General features: G+C 39.6%; 1 protein-coding gene across 1 annotated transcript in view; it reads left to right on the forward strand.

The window, feature by feature from the left end:
• LOC138050186 (uncharacterized) overlaps window positions 1–15,000 on the forward strand; it is a 40,336-nt gene that overhangs the window by 6,138 nt on the left and 19,198 nt on the right. Inside the window, exons 3-7 of the mRNA XM_068896646.1 lie at window positions 426–779; window positions 2,029–2,328; window positions 9,572–9,874; window positions 12,670–12,963; window positions 14,405–14,707. Of these exons, the coding sequence (XP_068752747.1) occupies window positions 426–779; window positions 2,029–2,328; window positions 9,572–9,874; window positions 12,670–12,963; window positions 14,405–14,707 (1,554 nt within the window). The remainder of the gene's footprint in view (window positions 1–425; window positions 780–2,028; window positions 2,329–9,571; window positions 9,875–12,669; window positions 12,964–14,404; window positions 14,708–15,000) is intronic.

Raw genomic sequence — 15,000 nt, forward strand, 5'->3', positions numbered from 1 at the left:
GGTTCATATGGGGTAGAAAACTAGCAGTTCAAATTACACTATAATCACTAAAGTTATCAAATTTTTGGTCAGGTCTGAAATAGGGTAGGAAAAATCGCAGATTTTGATCTGAAATAGGGTAAGGGTCTCAGGAAGCGGGCCTCACACCCCAACTCAATTTTCCTGGGAGTCCTCCCCCGGACATCTCTCTTAATATCGGATTATTGAAGAGCGTTCGACACTCGAAGAAGAAGGGTAGAGTAAGAAACGATCTTCAGTAAGATGGAAATTTGAGGATAAGGGCTTGTACGTCTTGAGATGGTTTCAGTAAAGTACCGAGAACTATGATTCGTGCTATTGCGTTGTGTCGAAATGTGTGGAGAAAAATACTACTAGTAATTATTGTTATTGGTCATTACTCTATCTTTTGTTTTTTTCCTATGCAGCACCGGATAAGGCGCCTACAAATCTAACGGTTATCAAAGTCACGGCTGACTCCATTCAGATCTCTTGGCAACCGGTACCCCGGGAATCTCTAAACGGGAAATTATTTGGCTATAAAATTCGTTGGAAAGAGGAGAAAGCAGAAAATTACACTTACCAGGAACTTCGAATCAAGGACCCCAGTGCACGAAGAAAGAAAAGGGCAGTGAATTATTTTGACTATCCGCCCACTAACTTCACTCTTCGAAACTTGACTGCATACACGAATTATTCAGTGGCAATAGCCGCCGCCACTGGAGCCTTAGAAGGACTGGGCCCATATAGTCAGGATGTAATTTTAAGGTCGGGCGAAGGAGGTTAGTGGCTGTCAAAGTAAGCCTTATCTAATGTACTATTTTCCATCGATGAGATAAATCTCTCTGGGCTATACACCTTATTCCAAAATAGCCACCATTTTAGTGTTCTTTTGTTTGCTTGCTAATTAGCCCTTGTTGCCTCGTTTTGGAGAATTTTAGCATCGGCAACGAGTGCGAGTACGAGAGCCAGTACAACTTGTACGCGTTCTCGAAGTCGTGGTCTACGTATTTTGGTAAGCGTAAAATACGAGTTCCAGTCATCAGAAAACCACATTTTAAGCCGCCTTTCAGGCTTAAAAACCTCCCAGATTATTTACCGAACACTTGAGGATTGTTAGTATATGATTATTACAGCTTTAAACTAAAAGAGACAGTTCTAAATTAAACTCAATTTCCTTTTGACAAACTCGTACTTACCGCTACGACTTTTCGGTGTAAAGTTCTCGCAGACCAACTTGACGTGACGAGTTCAGCACGCCGGGCTGCGCAGTACGGATGCGCAAAAATCAAAACCCCAGACAATCTCGTCCCCAGAGTCCGAACACGGACTCTGGCCACTTCCGGCTGTTCCACGCAGGCGCAGAAATTTGAGACAACAGTGGCTGTCAATGGTTACAAAAATACAATACAATTTATACTTAATTGACCGCTCCCCATAGGGGCTTTTCAGGGCCAATGAAACACAACGAAACGACGGGACAGAACAACAACAACTTTTAAGCACCCCAACTAGCCGGAGGCAAACCAGTTGGCTATTTACAAGTGCCAGCTGGGAAGTTGAGCCTCAGACTACCAGGATCAAATTCAACGAGTGGTCAGAACGGGTCTTGGCGTTACGTAAAACAGCGTTCTCGAGTTAATCCTGCTAATGAGACAATGTGACCTAAGCTGTTGTTCACTTAATAGAGAGTGTCTGTCAAGATAAGAGTCAAGATAAGAGTGTTGATTATGGCATGGGTGGGCTCCCCAGCACAGTCACAAATGAGTCTATTTTTAGAATCCCCGTTCCCGCGAAAATTAGTTGTCATGTCCCTGAAACAACATGGCAGAAGCAGTCACGCGTGACATGGCTTCTTCTGATTGGTTAAAGTGCGTAAAGTGTATTTAAAAATAAGCCATTTGTGACTGTGCTGTGGGACAAGACCGCAAATTGATAGAGAAACACTCTTATCTAATTCTCTCTTGGTGTCCGTTTAATAAGGGGTCCGCTTAGTACAGGTTTGTCTATGTTTTCTTTATCCTGCTTTAGTTCCAACTTATCCTCCAAGGAATGTGACTGCTTACAATACGAGTGAAAGCGAAATTAGAGTAGAATGGACTCCACCAGTTCAAGAGAAGATTCATGGAGTTCTCGCTGGCTTTGACGTGACCTTCACGGCTTCCCATAATGCATCATCTGTTCATCACATGATGATTTGCGGCTCGAAAAGGGCAGTGTATTTGTCAAATCTAGCCGTGTTTACCTTCTACAACATCACGGTAGCTGCCTTTACACAAGTAGGGATTGGAAACACTAGCGATATGATACAGACCCGGACTGACGAGAGCAGTGAGTATTTCTGGTCTAATTTGTTCTTTCGAGAGTCCGTCACCGAAACTAAGATTTACCCACATTGGCCTTGTCCCCCGGCCTTGTCCCCATCAGCGTCAGAGAAGTGTTTTTTTTTTTTTTAAACCAAGTTTTGGGGGAAAATGAACAATAGACCATACAGAATAACTCATTGTTTTACCCAATTCAAACCGTTTGGGAATAGAACATTTTTGTTCACGGTATTTCCGAGCCCATATCATTTAAATGTGAATGCTACATTATAATTCAAATACAATGCTCAAAAAATCTTAACCCCGAGAGATTTGAATTGAGTACAACATTGAGTTAGCTGATTTGGTCTTCCCGCAAAACTTGGGTTAAAAATACACACATTTCCGACGCTGATGGGGACAAACTTGACACTTGATTCTTGCTCTAGGTAATGGACTCTTGGTTCTTTATAATATACATGCGAAAATCAATCCGCCCTGCTTATTAGCTGAGAACATGTCAATTAATCTCAAACAGTGCAGAAAGTTGAAATCGAGTAAAAGAAAAGTTGAAATGGAAGGTCCCGAAAGCGCAATAAAAAAAAATGGTGGACTGGTTAGGAGAAAGTAATAACGTTTTAATTCAGAGTTTGAAGGGGAATGCTGAGAACAAAAACACTGAACAAAGCCCAAAAACTGGCTCAAAGTCTGGACTTTAAAATGAATATAAAGTTTTCGTAAAATTTTAAAGACTGCAAATTGCGCTGGCTCGACCTAACTGAGGGCTCGTCCTTGCCATTGATAATGTTGAAAAATGTCTTTCTGCAAATAGCTTCACAATAAGAATCGACCTTAGGGATATTTGCATGCTCTTAAGCCGATGGCACACGGTTCAACATCCTGCAACATTTGTTGCTCAACAAATGTTGAACCATGTTGCACACACGTGTTGAACGGAATAGAGCGTGTTGAATGGAATTTTCGTTCAACATCGTTCAACAACATTGAACGTGTTGAATGGCATTTTTCAACATTCAACATGGCATGACACACTGTTCAACATTTGTTGAACAACAGCTGCAACATTTTTTGATCAACAAATGTTGAACCATGTATCACCGGCTTAAAGTGGTACTATGATCAAAAAATCATTTCCTTTTTTTTCTTCAGATTTTGAAAGCGTGTTTGCTTTACACCTAACTGGCAAAATTTTGAGCTTTGAGTTTTATCCAAAGGTTGTTTATTTTGAGAGTGTAAGTTTTGGATTTCACGGTCCGCCATTACTCACGTTCAAAACTGGCCGATTGGACCTCAGAGGGTTGGATCTAGAGAAAATGACGTCATTTACTCACTAGCTTAAAATTTCAGCAAGTAAACGCAATTATTACATATGCAAAACACGGGTTTAAAAGTCTGAAAGCCCGAAACTCCCGCGCTGCATATTAATTCGGCCGCGTACACACGCATTGCATTCTTAATCTAGTGAGTCTTTGACGTCATTTTCTCCTCGACCCAGCTCTCTCAAGATTTTAAAGTTAGTAATGACGGACCAATAAATAAGAAAATTTCAGTTAAAATAAACAGGTGTCTCTTTAAAATCAGAACTTAAAACTTGGGTCAGTTAGTGTTTAGTTAACATAGTTTTGAAATCCAAAGAAAAAAAAAGAATTTTTTTTTTGGTCGTAGTACCACTTTAAAGTGCCCCTGTGATCAAAAAAACCACTTCCTTTTTTCCTTCAGATTTTGAAAGTGTGTTTGCTTAACACCTGACTAGCAAAATTTTGAGCTTTGATTTTTATCCAAAGGCCGTTTACTTTGAGTGTAAGTTTTGGATTTCACGGTCCGTTATTACTCACGTTCAAAACTGACCGATTGGACCTCAGATGGTTGGATCCAGGGAAAAGTGACGTCAAAGGCTCAATAGCTTAAAATTTCAGCGTGTGAATGCAGCTTATTATATATGCAAAACGCGAGTTTAAAAGTCTGAGAACCCAAAACTCCCGTGCTGCATATTAATTCTGCGGCGTACACTAGCATTGCATTCTTAAACTAGTGAGCCTTTGACGTCATCTTCTCCTCGATCCAGCTCTCTCCAGATCTCAAAGTTAGTAATGGCGGATTATTAAATAGGCAATTCCAGTCAAAATAAGTAGGTGTCTTTTTGAAATAAAGGCTTAAAACTTTGGTCGCTTAATGTTTAGTCCACAGAGTTTTGAAATCTACAGAAAAATAAGAACTGATTTTTTTGGTCAGAGGGAGGGCACTTTAAGGAGTAAAGAGTTAATGACCTGTTGACTCAGTTGGGTGGGCGTGGGACTCCTGTGCGGGAGGTCGTGAGTTTCAACTCCAGTCAAGTTAAACGTCCTTTATTTAGCACATTTGGAACTGTAAATATTGAAAACGACTTTCATAACATAGAAAAAACTGTCATGACAAAGATTTCATTCATTTCTACATAGTTAATAAAGGGGAATGGTTAGGAAGCTCGGCAAACATCAAAGGAGCAAACAAAGATGCCAAGATTTAGGTTGGAAAGTCCACGACCGTGCACAATCTTTTGTTTTGCGCTCATACACTATGCATGAATTACGTAACCAACACGTTTCTATTGGTTAGTTCCTCAGTAAGGAGTAAACAACTATTGTGTTTTGTGCACGGTCAAGGCCAGAAAAGAGAACAAAAACCTACAACAAAGAAAGTTGTCGGCTTTCATAACCATTCCCCGCTATTAACTATGATTTCTATTAATAATAACAATAATAATAATAATAATTAAGAAAATTAATAATTAATATAATTCATTATTAATAATTAATAAGTTTTAATTAATAATTAATGATTAATAATTATGGTAATAAAATAATCATTAATTAAAAATTAGGGTAAGAATTGGACTGTTGCAGAAAACTACGATATTTCTCCTCTAGTGCCTTAGAACCATGGTTTGGTTTTGGCCATAGTGGGCAAATGTAGACAAATTAAAGTACAATAATAATAATAATAATAATAATAATAATAATTATTATTATTATTATTATTATTATTATTATTTAATAATGCTAATTTTTAATAATAATAATAATAATAGTAATTTCAACTTACAATATTTAACAGCAAATTAAAAAATCTTAACGAAGCCTAACTAGTCCAAACAAAATTTATATAAAAATATTATACTTTATACCCGTGGTGTATTAAAAAGTGTTCATTTCTACAATTCAAAAAGCAATTATTTGGACTAAAAAACTTATTTTAAAAAATTGCCATTTAAAAATGTCTATTTAATATCTTCTTCAATTGTCTCGACGTCAATAATAATAATAATAATAATAAACAGCACTGAACTTATCCCCACAGACACAGACCGAAGGGATATCGTTGATTTCCCAATCATACCTCAAGTGAACGACATCTCTGAACTCCCTCTTGATGCACCTTTCTCCATAGAAAGATCAGCGGCTCTCGTAGTCTCACATTTTCACACCTCTCCTGCATAGCTTCATCTTTCTCTTTATGCACGCTTTTATGCAAAGTTCTTATTACAGTATCATCCGGTGGCTCGTGCGCTTGTAAGACTATCTGCGTTACAAGCGGGGCAGTTATCTTGACTGACACTGCGTACTCTGACTCCGCTTGGTCTCTAGGGTTCGTAAAACCCATTTCCTCCATCCGTACTGGCAAGGTCAAGGTCAAGAGATCTCGCTCACTCTGTGTGCAGCTATGCCCCGTGATGGCAGGTATCATTACGTCAGAGATTGCGCGCTCTAGCGGTTCCATCAGATCATGAATATCTGGAAGTGTTCAAAGGAAATACGTCTAGCGATGTCGCAGACCAAATGTGAAGGCCGCATAGCTAGCCTGAGGTTGAGAAGTGGCGAACTCTGCGAGCCTAGTGACTTGACTTATCCAATCCTCTACTTTCTCCCCAACATACTCTTTAAGACATGACCTGGGGCCCGTTTCTCGAAAGTTCCGAAACTTTGCAGGCCATTTTCGGGTGTCACAATTCCCTTTGTATCTCAAGAATGGAGAGGATTTAAGTCGTCAAACTTCACAGTCAGTTTGCTTTTTGTTACCTTGAACACATGTTAAAAGATCGGCCTTCAATAAGCAGTTTCTCAAATGGCTTTTCGGGCCGGAAAAGTTTTCGGGACTTTCGAGAAACGAGCCCGGCCCAATAGCTGCGACTAAGTACTTGTGACCCTCGCCAGTGATGTTAATTGCTGTGTATCTGAAGATCTCCCTAGCAGCATCTTCTTTCTCAGGCTTAGCGATCAGCCAACACTTTTTCGCATTAGGGAAGTATCCAAGCGCAGAGCCACCAGTCGATAGCTCATCCCACCATTTCTTTACATCATCCAGTCACCCGGATCCTGTAGCATCGACCGCGTACCAGCACTGCTTTGCTGAGCTCGAGGTGCTTAAACGCGTATTCAAGGGCTGTAGACTGACAGTGTACAGGCTCCCATTGCGTTGTACCCTCTGAAGACTCCAACTCCTTCCCTCTGATCACTAATAATCGCGAAGGCGCTCTGTAGATATTGATGGCATAGATAGCAATCGTACGGCCAGTACTCTGATGTTATGAAGAGCTGCAGACCTGTTAAGGAAGTTAATGGCGTTTGACGCGTCAATAAGTAACGCCGCATCTGTCTTGTCTGCTTTGAAGATTTAACGCATGGCATGTGCAGCTGCCTCATTCCCTGATTTATGGCCCGCGCAGAGAGATCCACCAGCATCAATCACATCTTGTTTGATTACCTTGGTAACGCACTTGCCCGATGATCCTCCGAATCACCTCTCTGACTTCAATGGGTCGGACCACACCCTTGCCCTTATCAAGATGGATCAGGCGACTTGCTAGTATGGCCTCGATGGAAGCAGGATCAACATATTCCGTACACAACCTCCTTGTCAGTGTGGCGTCGATACCAGAAGGTCCCCCCGATCCTTTAGTCCGTAGAAAGGCTTCCTTTATCATTTCTCCATCTATTTCCTGATATAAAATATCAAGAATATTCTCCATCCGACCAAACAATAAGGAGCCAGGCTTAGCCTTCTTCGCTGCCGGGTGTTTGTCGTGCAGTTGCGTCAAAACATCATACGTTGAGGGCACCACGCCCCCACCACCATCATCGCCTAAAAAAACGTAGGGCCGAATTAATTGGACCTTCCATAACTAGCGAGCGAAGATTTTCGTTTTATTTGGTGGATCATGTCTCCTTGCTTTTTGTAAGCGCCTTTGAACATTCTCCCCTCACGCCAAAAAAAAAATAAATAAAATAAATAAATAATAATAATAATAATAGTCAGCACTGAACTTATGCCCACAGTTTGGTAAATGAAAAGGAAGTTGAAAAAGTCGAAAAATATCAGGATTTGACGTGGGAGATTAGAAGAGTGTGGAGTGTGAAAAAACGTGAATGTAGTACCGGTCTTGGAAGTGTCACTAAGAAAATTGCACAATGGATTGAAAAACTGGGGATTCGGCTAAGAATTGGACTGTTGCAGAAAACTACGCTATAGGGAACGGCCAGAATTTTAATGAAGGTGCTTGACTTTTAAGTACCAAGAGGATGTTCCCAGGGGACCCTTGGTTATTTTTATTTTTAAAACCCGTGCAAGTTAAAGTGCTCGAAACTGATAGTTGTTTTTGACTAGTTTTTGGTAAGCTTTAAAGCCTGACCCCAGTTGTTTGAAGGGTGGATAGCGCTATCCACCAGATAAATCACTATCCAGCGGATAAAAAAACTAGCAAAACCACTTTAGTTATCCAGTGGATAGTGATTTAGCCAGTGGATAGCGCTACGCACCCTCTGAACTACTGGGGCCTGGTGTCGCGAGGAAAACTAGAAAATGAATTAAAAAATAATCATACGCAGCACTCGACTTACTTGTCAGTTTTCTACTGTCAACGTTCGATAGTACTGTGAATAAAAGTGAGGCTGAAGTTGACCTTGCTTTGATGCAAATCTCATTGCTTTTCTAATGTAAATCACGTTGCTGTAATGCTAACGAGTTTCTATGTACATGAGAAAGGCAATGAGGTTTGTATCACAACAAGGTCAACTCCAGCCTCGCTTTTATCCGAAGGCCTGGTAACTGAGCACAGAACTGTAAAATGGTCAATTGGTAACATAAATACTCTAAAAGCTAAATTTATAATTAATGTTTCAACAGCGGGAGTTTAAGCCTAATTTTAACAAGAAAATAAGCATGTGAACTGAGAAAGCTTCGTTTGAAATTTTTCGTCATGAGTACAGGCTCATCATTTACCAATTAATCCGTCAAGAAAGTATCACTGAATCATTAAAGTGGATTTTATATTGATACCGATTGAAAACTGGCCCCGAAATGTTTTGAGACAACTGACAGGCCTGGCTTCTCCCGAAAAAGCGAAGTTGGTGTATAGAGAGTTTAAGAAACCATGTCAGCTACGGCGACGAGAACGTCACTTCAAAATATAAGTTTGAGCTATTTTAAGTATTTCACGATTATTCCACCTTGTTTGTGTTGGACAATATGGGCGAAGTATCTCATAACCGGACTGGTACGGACTGATTAGAAGTAAAGAAAGAGAATGAACGATTCACTGTTGTATGCCCACGTTGTCATTAACGTTGTCGTCAAAACCTTAAATTGACCATTTTACAGTTGTGTACTTAGTTACCTTGACTATAAATGAAAGTGAGGCTATGGTTGACCTTGTTGAGATAGAAACCTCACTGTTTTTAAAAATGTAAATTCCAACTAATTAGCATGAGAACAACATCGTTAACATAAGAAAATCAGAGAGGTCAGTATCATAAGAAGGGCAACTCCAGCCTCACTTTCATTTAAATGCCAGGGCCTGGTTCCTGAAAGGTGTAATAACTCTATTCCATGGATAAATGTGCCGGAATACATTTCTCCCTGGAACAGAGTTATTAAACCTTTCAGGAACCGGCTCCAGGTAACTAAGCACATCACTGTAAAAAGGTCATTTCAAGTTGTTGCTTTGACGAGAACGGGAGAGAAATGTATAGAAATGCGTGCGCACGTGCAGCACGATTATTTTTCTTGTTTTGACCAATAATATTACTGATTGTTGGTGTTGTCATTTCCGGAGACGTCGTCGTTCCTTATCTCCCTAAAGGGAGGCCCCTGGCTACGAAAATAAAAATTTTGCCAAAAACCATGAATTCTCTGCGAAAGTGAAGTAACTCCCTCCTTTCCCATCCTGTCCTCCCCCCCGATACGATGTTTTTTTTCTTGATATGTTTGCTTTTTAGTTCCGACGGTTGTTCCTCAAAACGTGAAAGCCGTTGCCACGGGAACAACTACAATTCTCGTTACATGGACCCGCTTGGAACGAAGAAGCATTGTCGGTTTCCAATTGCAAGGTTACGACATCAAATACACGAATTCCGTGTTGGGCAAAGAGCACATTATGATTAAGAACGTTGATTATGTTAATGACTGGACTCTTCTGACAAATTTGAAAATATTTGCGGAATACAAAATACAAGTCGCTGCTCGTTCAACCCAACCCGGAAACTTCAGTAGTCCAAAAACCGTCAGGACACATGAGGGAGGTAAGGCTACGTAATGCCACACAACTTTTTATGTAACTCTTTTCATATCTCGTCACGCCATTCACACATTAGCTGACGCCAACTTTTGGGGTGTCATGTCTTATCTTAAAAGTTGACCAATCAACACGTCGTTATTCATTGACACTTAAAATGCATAATAATGGTAATGATAATGGCAATGATAATGATAATGATAATGATAACGATAACGATAACTATAATGATAATAACAACAACAACAGTAACAAAGTGGCTGTTCGTACGGGATCCGTACACTGACCTATATTTGTTATTCATACGGGAGTCTTATTAGAAGGACAGGTTCGGTAACACTCAGAAAGTCTTACCTCGTCTTTAATTCTTTTATATACAGTTCAGCTATCAAACTATGGCATTGATGCCTGTTTAATTTCATGAAATACCTCCTTCGTTCGATATCACCGGCCATCTGACCTGCCTTGTGTTTCTCGCATTTCAGTCTAAGCACCCATTTCAAATAGACCACTTTCATAAATGGCGACCGATTTGATATTCTATTGTATTTATGTTAATTCGACCTACTGGTTTCATTTTGGTTAAGATATTCTTTTGAATTTTGCGCATTGCAGCATTAAAACAAAAGAATGTTTTATCGGGCCGCCATTATGAAAAAAGTCTATAGCACTGATAAACCAACTCATCCTCCACCCATACACAATTGCTAATTTGCTCTGAATTGGCTTTTATCGTTAATTTTGGACACTGTGTCACAGGACTTGTGGGGAATGGTCATATTTGTTTGAAAAGACAACCAAAGTGTATGGACATAGGACTCGAACCTGGGAATGTTGATTATTTCAACCCGTCACTTAACCAGTTGACCACCAAACCGCTAGCTGCTCAGGGACAATATTTTATTAAACACTATTAATTTGATGATGCTATATTATCACTCGGCAACAAACAGTATTAAGGACGGTGCCTGCTAATTCAAAGGTATTTTTCGCTGCTTACTGAATATACGGGAAAAGCAGATCTCATTAAGTGTTATTAAAATTCAAAAAGAAAATTGGGGGTAACCACGCATTTTTCAAAGATAATTAATCAACAACATATGAAATCCGAGTATCTGGAGATGCACAGAACGTATGCGCAATAACAATAGTAGGCACCGCCCTTAAACACTGCAAAAGGTTAATTATCAAGCTTCACGACAAAGCTACATGTTTTAAAATCTAAGCCTAGGCCTAATTAATCTAGCTTATGCCTAATAGCCCACTTTCGATAAATAAAAATTCAGTCCTAAACAAAAGACATCATCTCGAGGCTCTGGGGAATAAACTCATACAAATCTTTATATTTATTCCCCAGAGCCTCGAGATGATGCCTTTTGTTTAGGACTGAATTTTATTATATCGAAAGTGGACTATTACTCTTCAGCAACAATAATCTATCGGAGAGTTAAAATCTTTTTTTGAGAGAGTGGTTTCTTGATCTTCAGTGGTGAAGCGGGTCCTATAGAGTTGAAACTCCTGGTTCAAATCCTATCCACGGGTATGACTTTTCCCCTGCTACCACAAGTCGTGGGACACAGTGTCCGAATTTATCTGTTATACGAAATTTCGAGCAAATTAGCAATTGTGTATATCAGATAAATTCGGGGAGGAGGATATTTTGGATACATAATAATTAAGTGTAAGCGCCCACTTTAAAACGGTTAGCTTTCATTAATTAACTGCTTGGCTATGTGTCGGTCAAGGTTAGGGTTAGAACCTGTTATAGTCATTCTAAGAGCGACTTTCAAACGACCTTAAAAAATAAACGTAAAATCAAAACGTAAACAAAAATGCAAAACATTTAATTGGCTTATCAAACAAAAACAAACGAGCGCGAATTTTCATTGGCTTAACGAACGCGGATGGAAGCAACGTCATCTATCCATGGACCTTTCTGGAAAGTATCGCTTTGATGACATTTGAAAAGCAGAAATGTGATTGGGCAATCGAACTGTTTACTGCCCATATCAGGGGTTTCTTTTGCAGGAATAAGGAGAGGCTTTGTTTTAATCTTGCCAAACATTGGTCCGTGAAACAAATTGCGAACACTTTTTCAAGGTCATACGAAAGTCACTCTAAATGTCGGTGTACAGGTCCCGTACGAATAGCGACTGCCTATTAATAGAACATATTCGTATTTTCAGTGTTGGACTGGAACTAGCTTGTAATGGAGGCTAATGCGGGGGAATCTTTTCAAATGCAAATACTTTTTAATATATTCCTCCGCATTAGCCTCCATTGCAAGCAAGTTCCAGTCCAATGCTGAGAATACAAATATGGTCTATTATCAGCATCATCATTCAACAATAAAAATACACACCTTCAGCCATAAATGAATCATATTTAAAAGACTGGTCAAAAGAATGACAATGTAATATGTTCATCTCGTTTATCTATTTAGAACATATTAAAAGCGCACTCAAATATCAACCTATTCACAGTTACAAACGACACTCGCGGAAGGATAGGGAAAGATCTTTCCATTACCTTCACAGGGTCTGTAACCATTTGATTCCCAGGAATGATCAGCCTGTAAATTCTCATCACAATTTCAATGAAATGTCAGTCAGACGTGTTGAGAATGAAGATAATTATCAGCTCATCTTGATATAACACTAAATGCTCATGACTACCCAACAAAGAAATCTATGTACTAGTTAGGAGAATAACGTTTCGATCTCCTCGATTTCCCGTGTGGTTTTTCACCTGGGGTTGAAGTTTGCCTTCTTTACCGTGTGCGTAATTTCTGTTATTCTTTAGTTCCCAGTAAGCCGCCGGGCAAAGCTGAACTAGAGGTGCTGGACTCAATTTCCGTGAGGTTACACTGGAGCCCAATCCCAAACGAGTTCCACAACGGTATCATTCGAGGATACCGCATCTCGTACGAAAGACTGGTTAACGGCACTTACCAAGAGAAAACGACAGTTCCTCCAGCGAGAACATTGATGCTTTTAAATCTGGATAAAGCTACCAAGTATCATGGCAAAATTTTTGCGTATACCAATGCTGGGGATGGCAAAGAAGCTAACTTCACGTTCAAGACTGCCGACGATAGTAAGTACAGTGTTCTGGTTGATGAGGCCTTCCCGACAACCTCGGTCCCACGACCATTCCCTTCGGTTGGACTGGATCTAGCATGAAATGGAGGCTAATGCGGGCAAATTAATTTGCATTTGAAAAGATTTGCCGAGAACGCTTAGCGCTTGATAGGGATTATGGGAATTGAATATCTATAAATTTCGAACCCCCATGCCTGAACTCGCAGGACTCGAACATGAAAATGTTCGATTAATAACCCTTTCACTTAACCACTAGACTACCACAATGAGTTTTTTAAACAACAGCAGAATCTTGATCATTTTTCTATTTAAGTTACTTGATGAATTGCGACATGATTATAATGCTACATTTTATCTTTTAAATAGTTTAGTAGATTATATAGTATTTGTATTCGTTGTATTTTTATAGCTTAGTATATTTGTTTTATTTTATTCTTTAGAGGGCCACAAGTTTATTAGCTCAGGCTATTACGTGCCCACCCCATGAAATAAAGACTTTTATCTACTACTACTTACTTACTTTACCACATCGCTAACTGCCAGAACATTAATTTTTTTTATATGCCAACATTTTTTTCTTCCGAATGCAGCTGTAAACGTGTATTATCACCCGCTGAGAAACAAGTTTAAACAGGAGAAAACATCGGTTACCAAACCTAAAGAGAAAGCTAGCCATTTTAAAATCAAGGCGTAGACTTAACAATTATTCAGCAATGATTTTATTTATATGCCAATTAGTTTGGTAAATAATCGGCACACTTACCAGTCAGTTGATCTTTAGTGGTTAAGTGGATAAAAACAGTTCCTTCAAAGTGGGTGCTCCGGGTTCAAATCCTGTCCAGGATTGCAAATTCTACTGTTTTTTTTTTACCTGCTACCACAAGTCCTGGGACAGAGTAATCTAAATTGACAATAAAAGTCAATGCAAAGAAAATTAGGAATTGTCGATAATCATCATTTCAGATGAGGACATGTTACGCATGTCCCAAAGCGAAAGGAAAGGTCGTGGGAACGAAGTTGGAACACAGGCTCTCTCGCTTTCCTTTCCTTGTCGTCATCCTCGAGACAAGTAGTGGAAGGGAATAGAGAGGCTGGTTTTGAGGTTGCCTTCCGGCAATGCAATTGTTTGGAAATGAAGTTATCGCCTAAGTAAACGGCCCGTTTGAAGCCAGAAAAAGGTTAGTTCATCTTCCATATTACCCCTGGTTATAATATATTGTTTGTTTAAAATGTAAAGCTTGAAAAAATAAATAAATTCTCAAGTGCTTTCTTTTGTTTATCTCCCTTTTCGTCTCTTTTGTTGTTGTTGTTAATTTGACCTCTTTTTTGAATGTATAATTGATGGATGGACGAGACATTTATTGGACACGAAGCATTGAGTTTGGTTGTTTTAAAAGTAAGAGATAGAGATAACATGGGTTGTGTTTGTTCACTAGTACCCAGTCAGCCTCCGGTGGAACTCAAACCTGTGAACCGAATCTCACCGACAAAGCTCAATGTGACCTGGAAACCCGTTCCCGAGCAATTCAGGCATGGAAGCTTAACGAAATACATCGTGACGTATCAACGTGTTAAGGTTGGCGACGTGAAGACAGAAGAAGAAGAAGTGAAAGAGACTGAAGTTGACGCAAGTCAGACTCACGTGTTGTTGACCAATCTTAAACCATATGAAGAGTACAAAGTGTCGGTTGCTGCCGCGACATCGAAAGGGAAAGGTCCATTTGCGTTTGTTATAGGAGGTATGAAGTTATACGGGAATCCCTTGGTCCACAAGTTTCGCCGCAGTGATATCAGAGCCTTTGTTATGCAAGAAGTAGTAATGATTATTGACAGAAGCTCATGCATGACTTTGAAGCGTTTAACTCTGCTTCAGAGCCGGGGTTTTTTGAGTTTAGAATTTTCCTTATTTGGATGTAACGTAGCTCGCGCGTTTTCCCGCCGTGCAACTTTGATCTTATTTTTGTCCATATTTGGGCATAAAATCCCCAGCTTTGTTCCAAGGAAAAGAGTTGCAAGTTACTCGCTTTAAGGT

This window comes from Montipora capricornis, chromosome 5, assembly GCF_036669925.1.
Source record: "Montipora capricornis isolate CH-2021 chromosome 5, ASM3666992v2, whole genome shotgun sequence".
In the NCBI taxonomy this organism is placed as follows: domain Eukaryota; kingdom Metazoa; phylum Cnidaria; class Anthozoa; order Scleractinia; family Acroporidae; genus Montipora; species Montipora capricornis.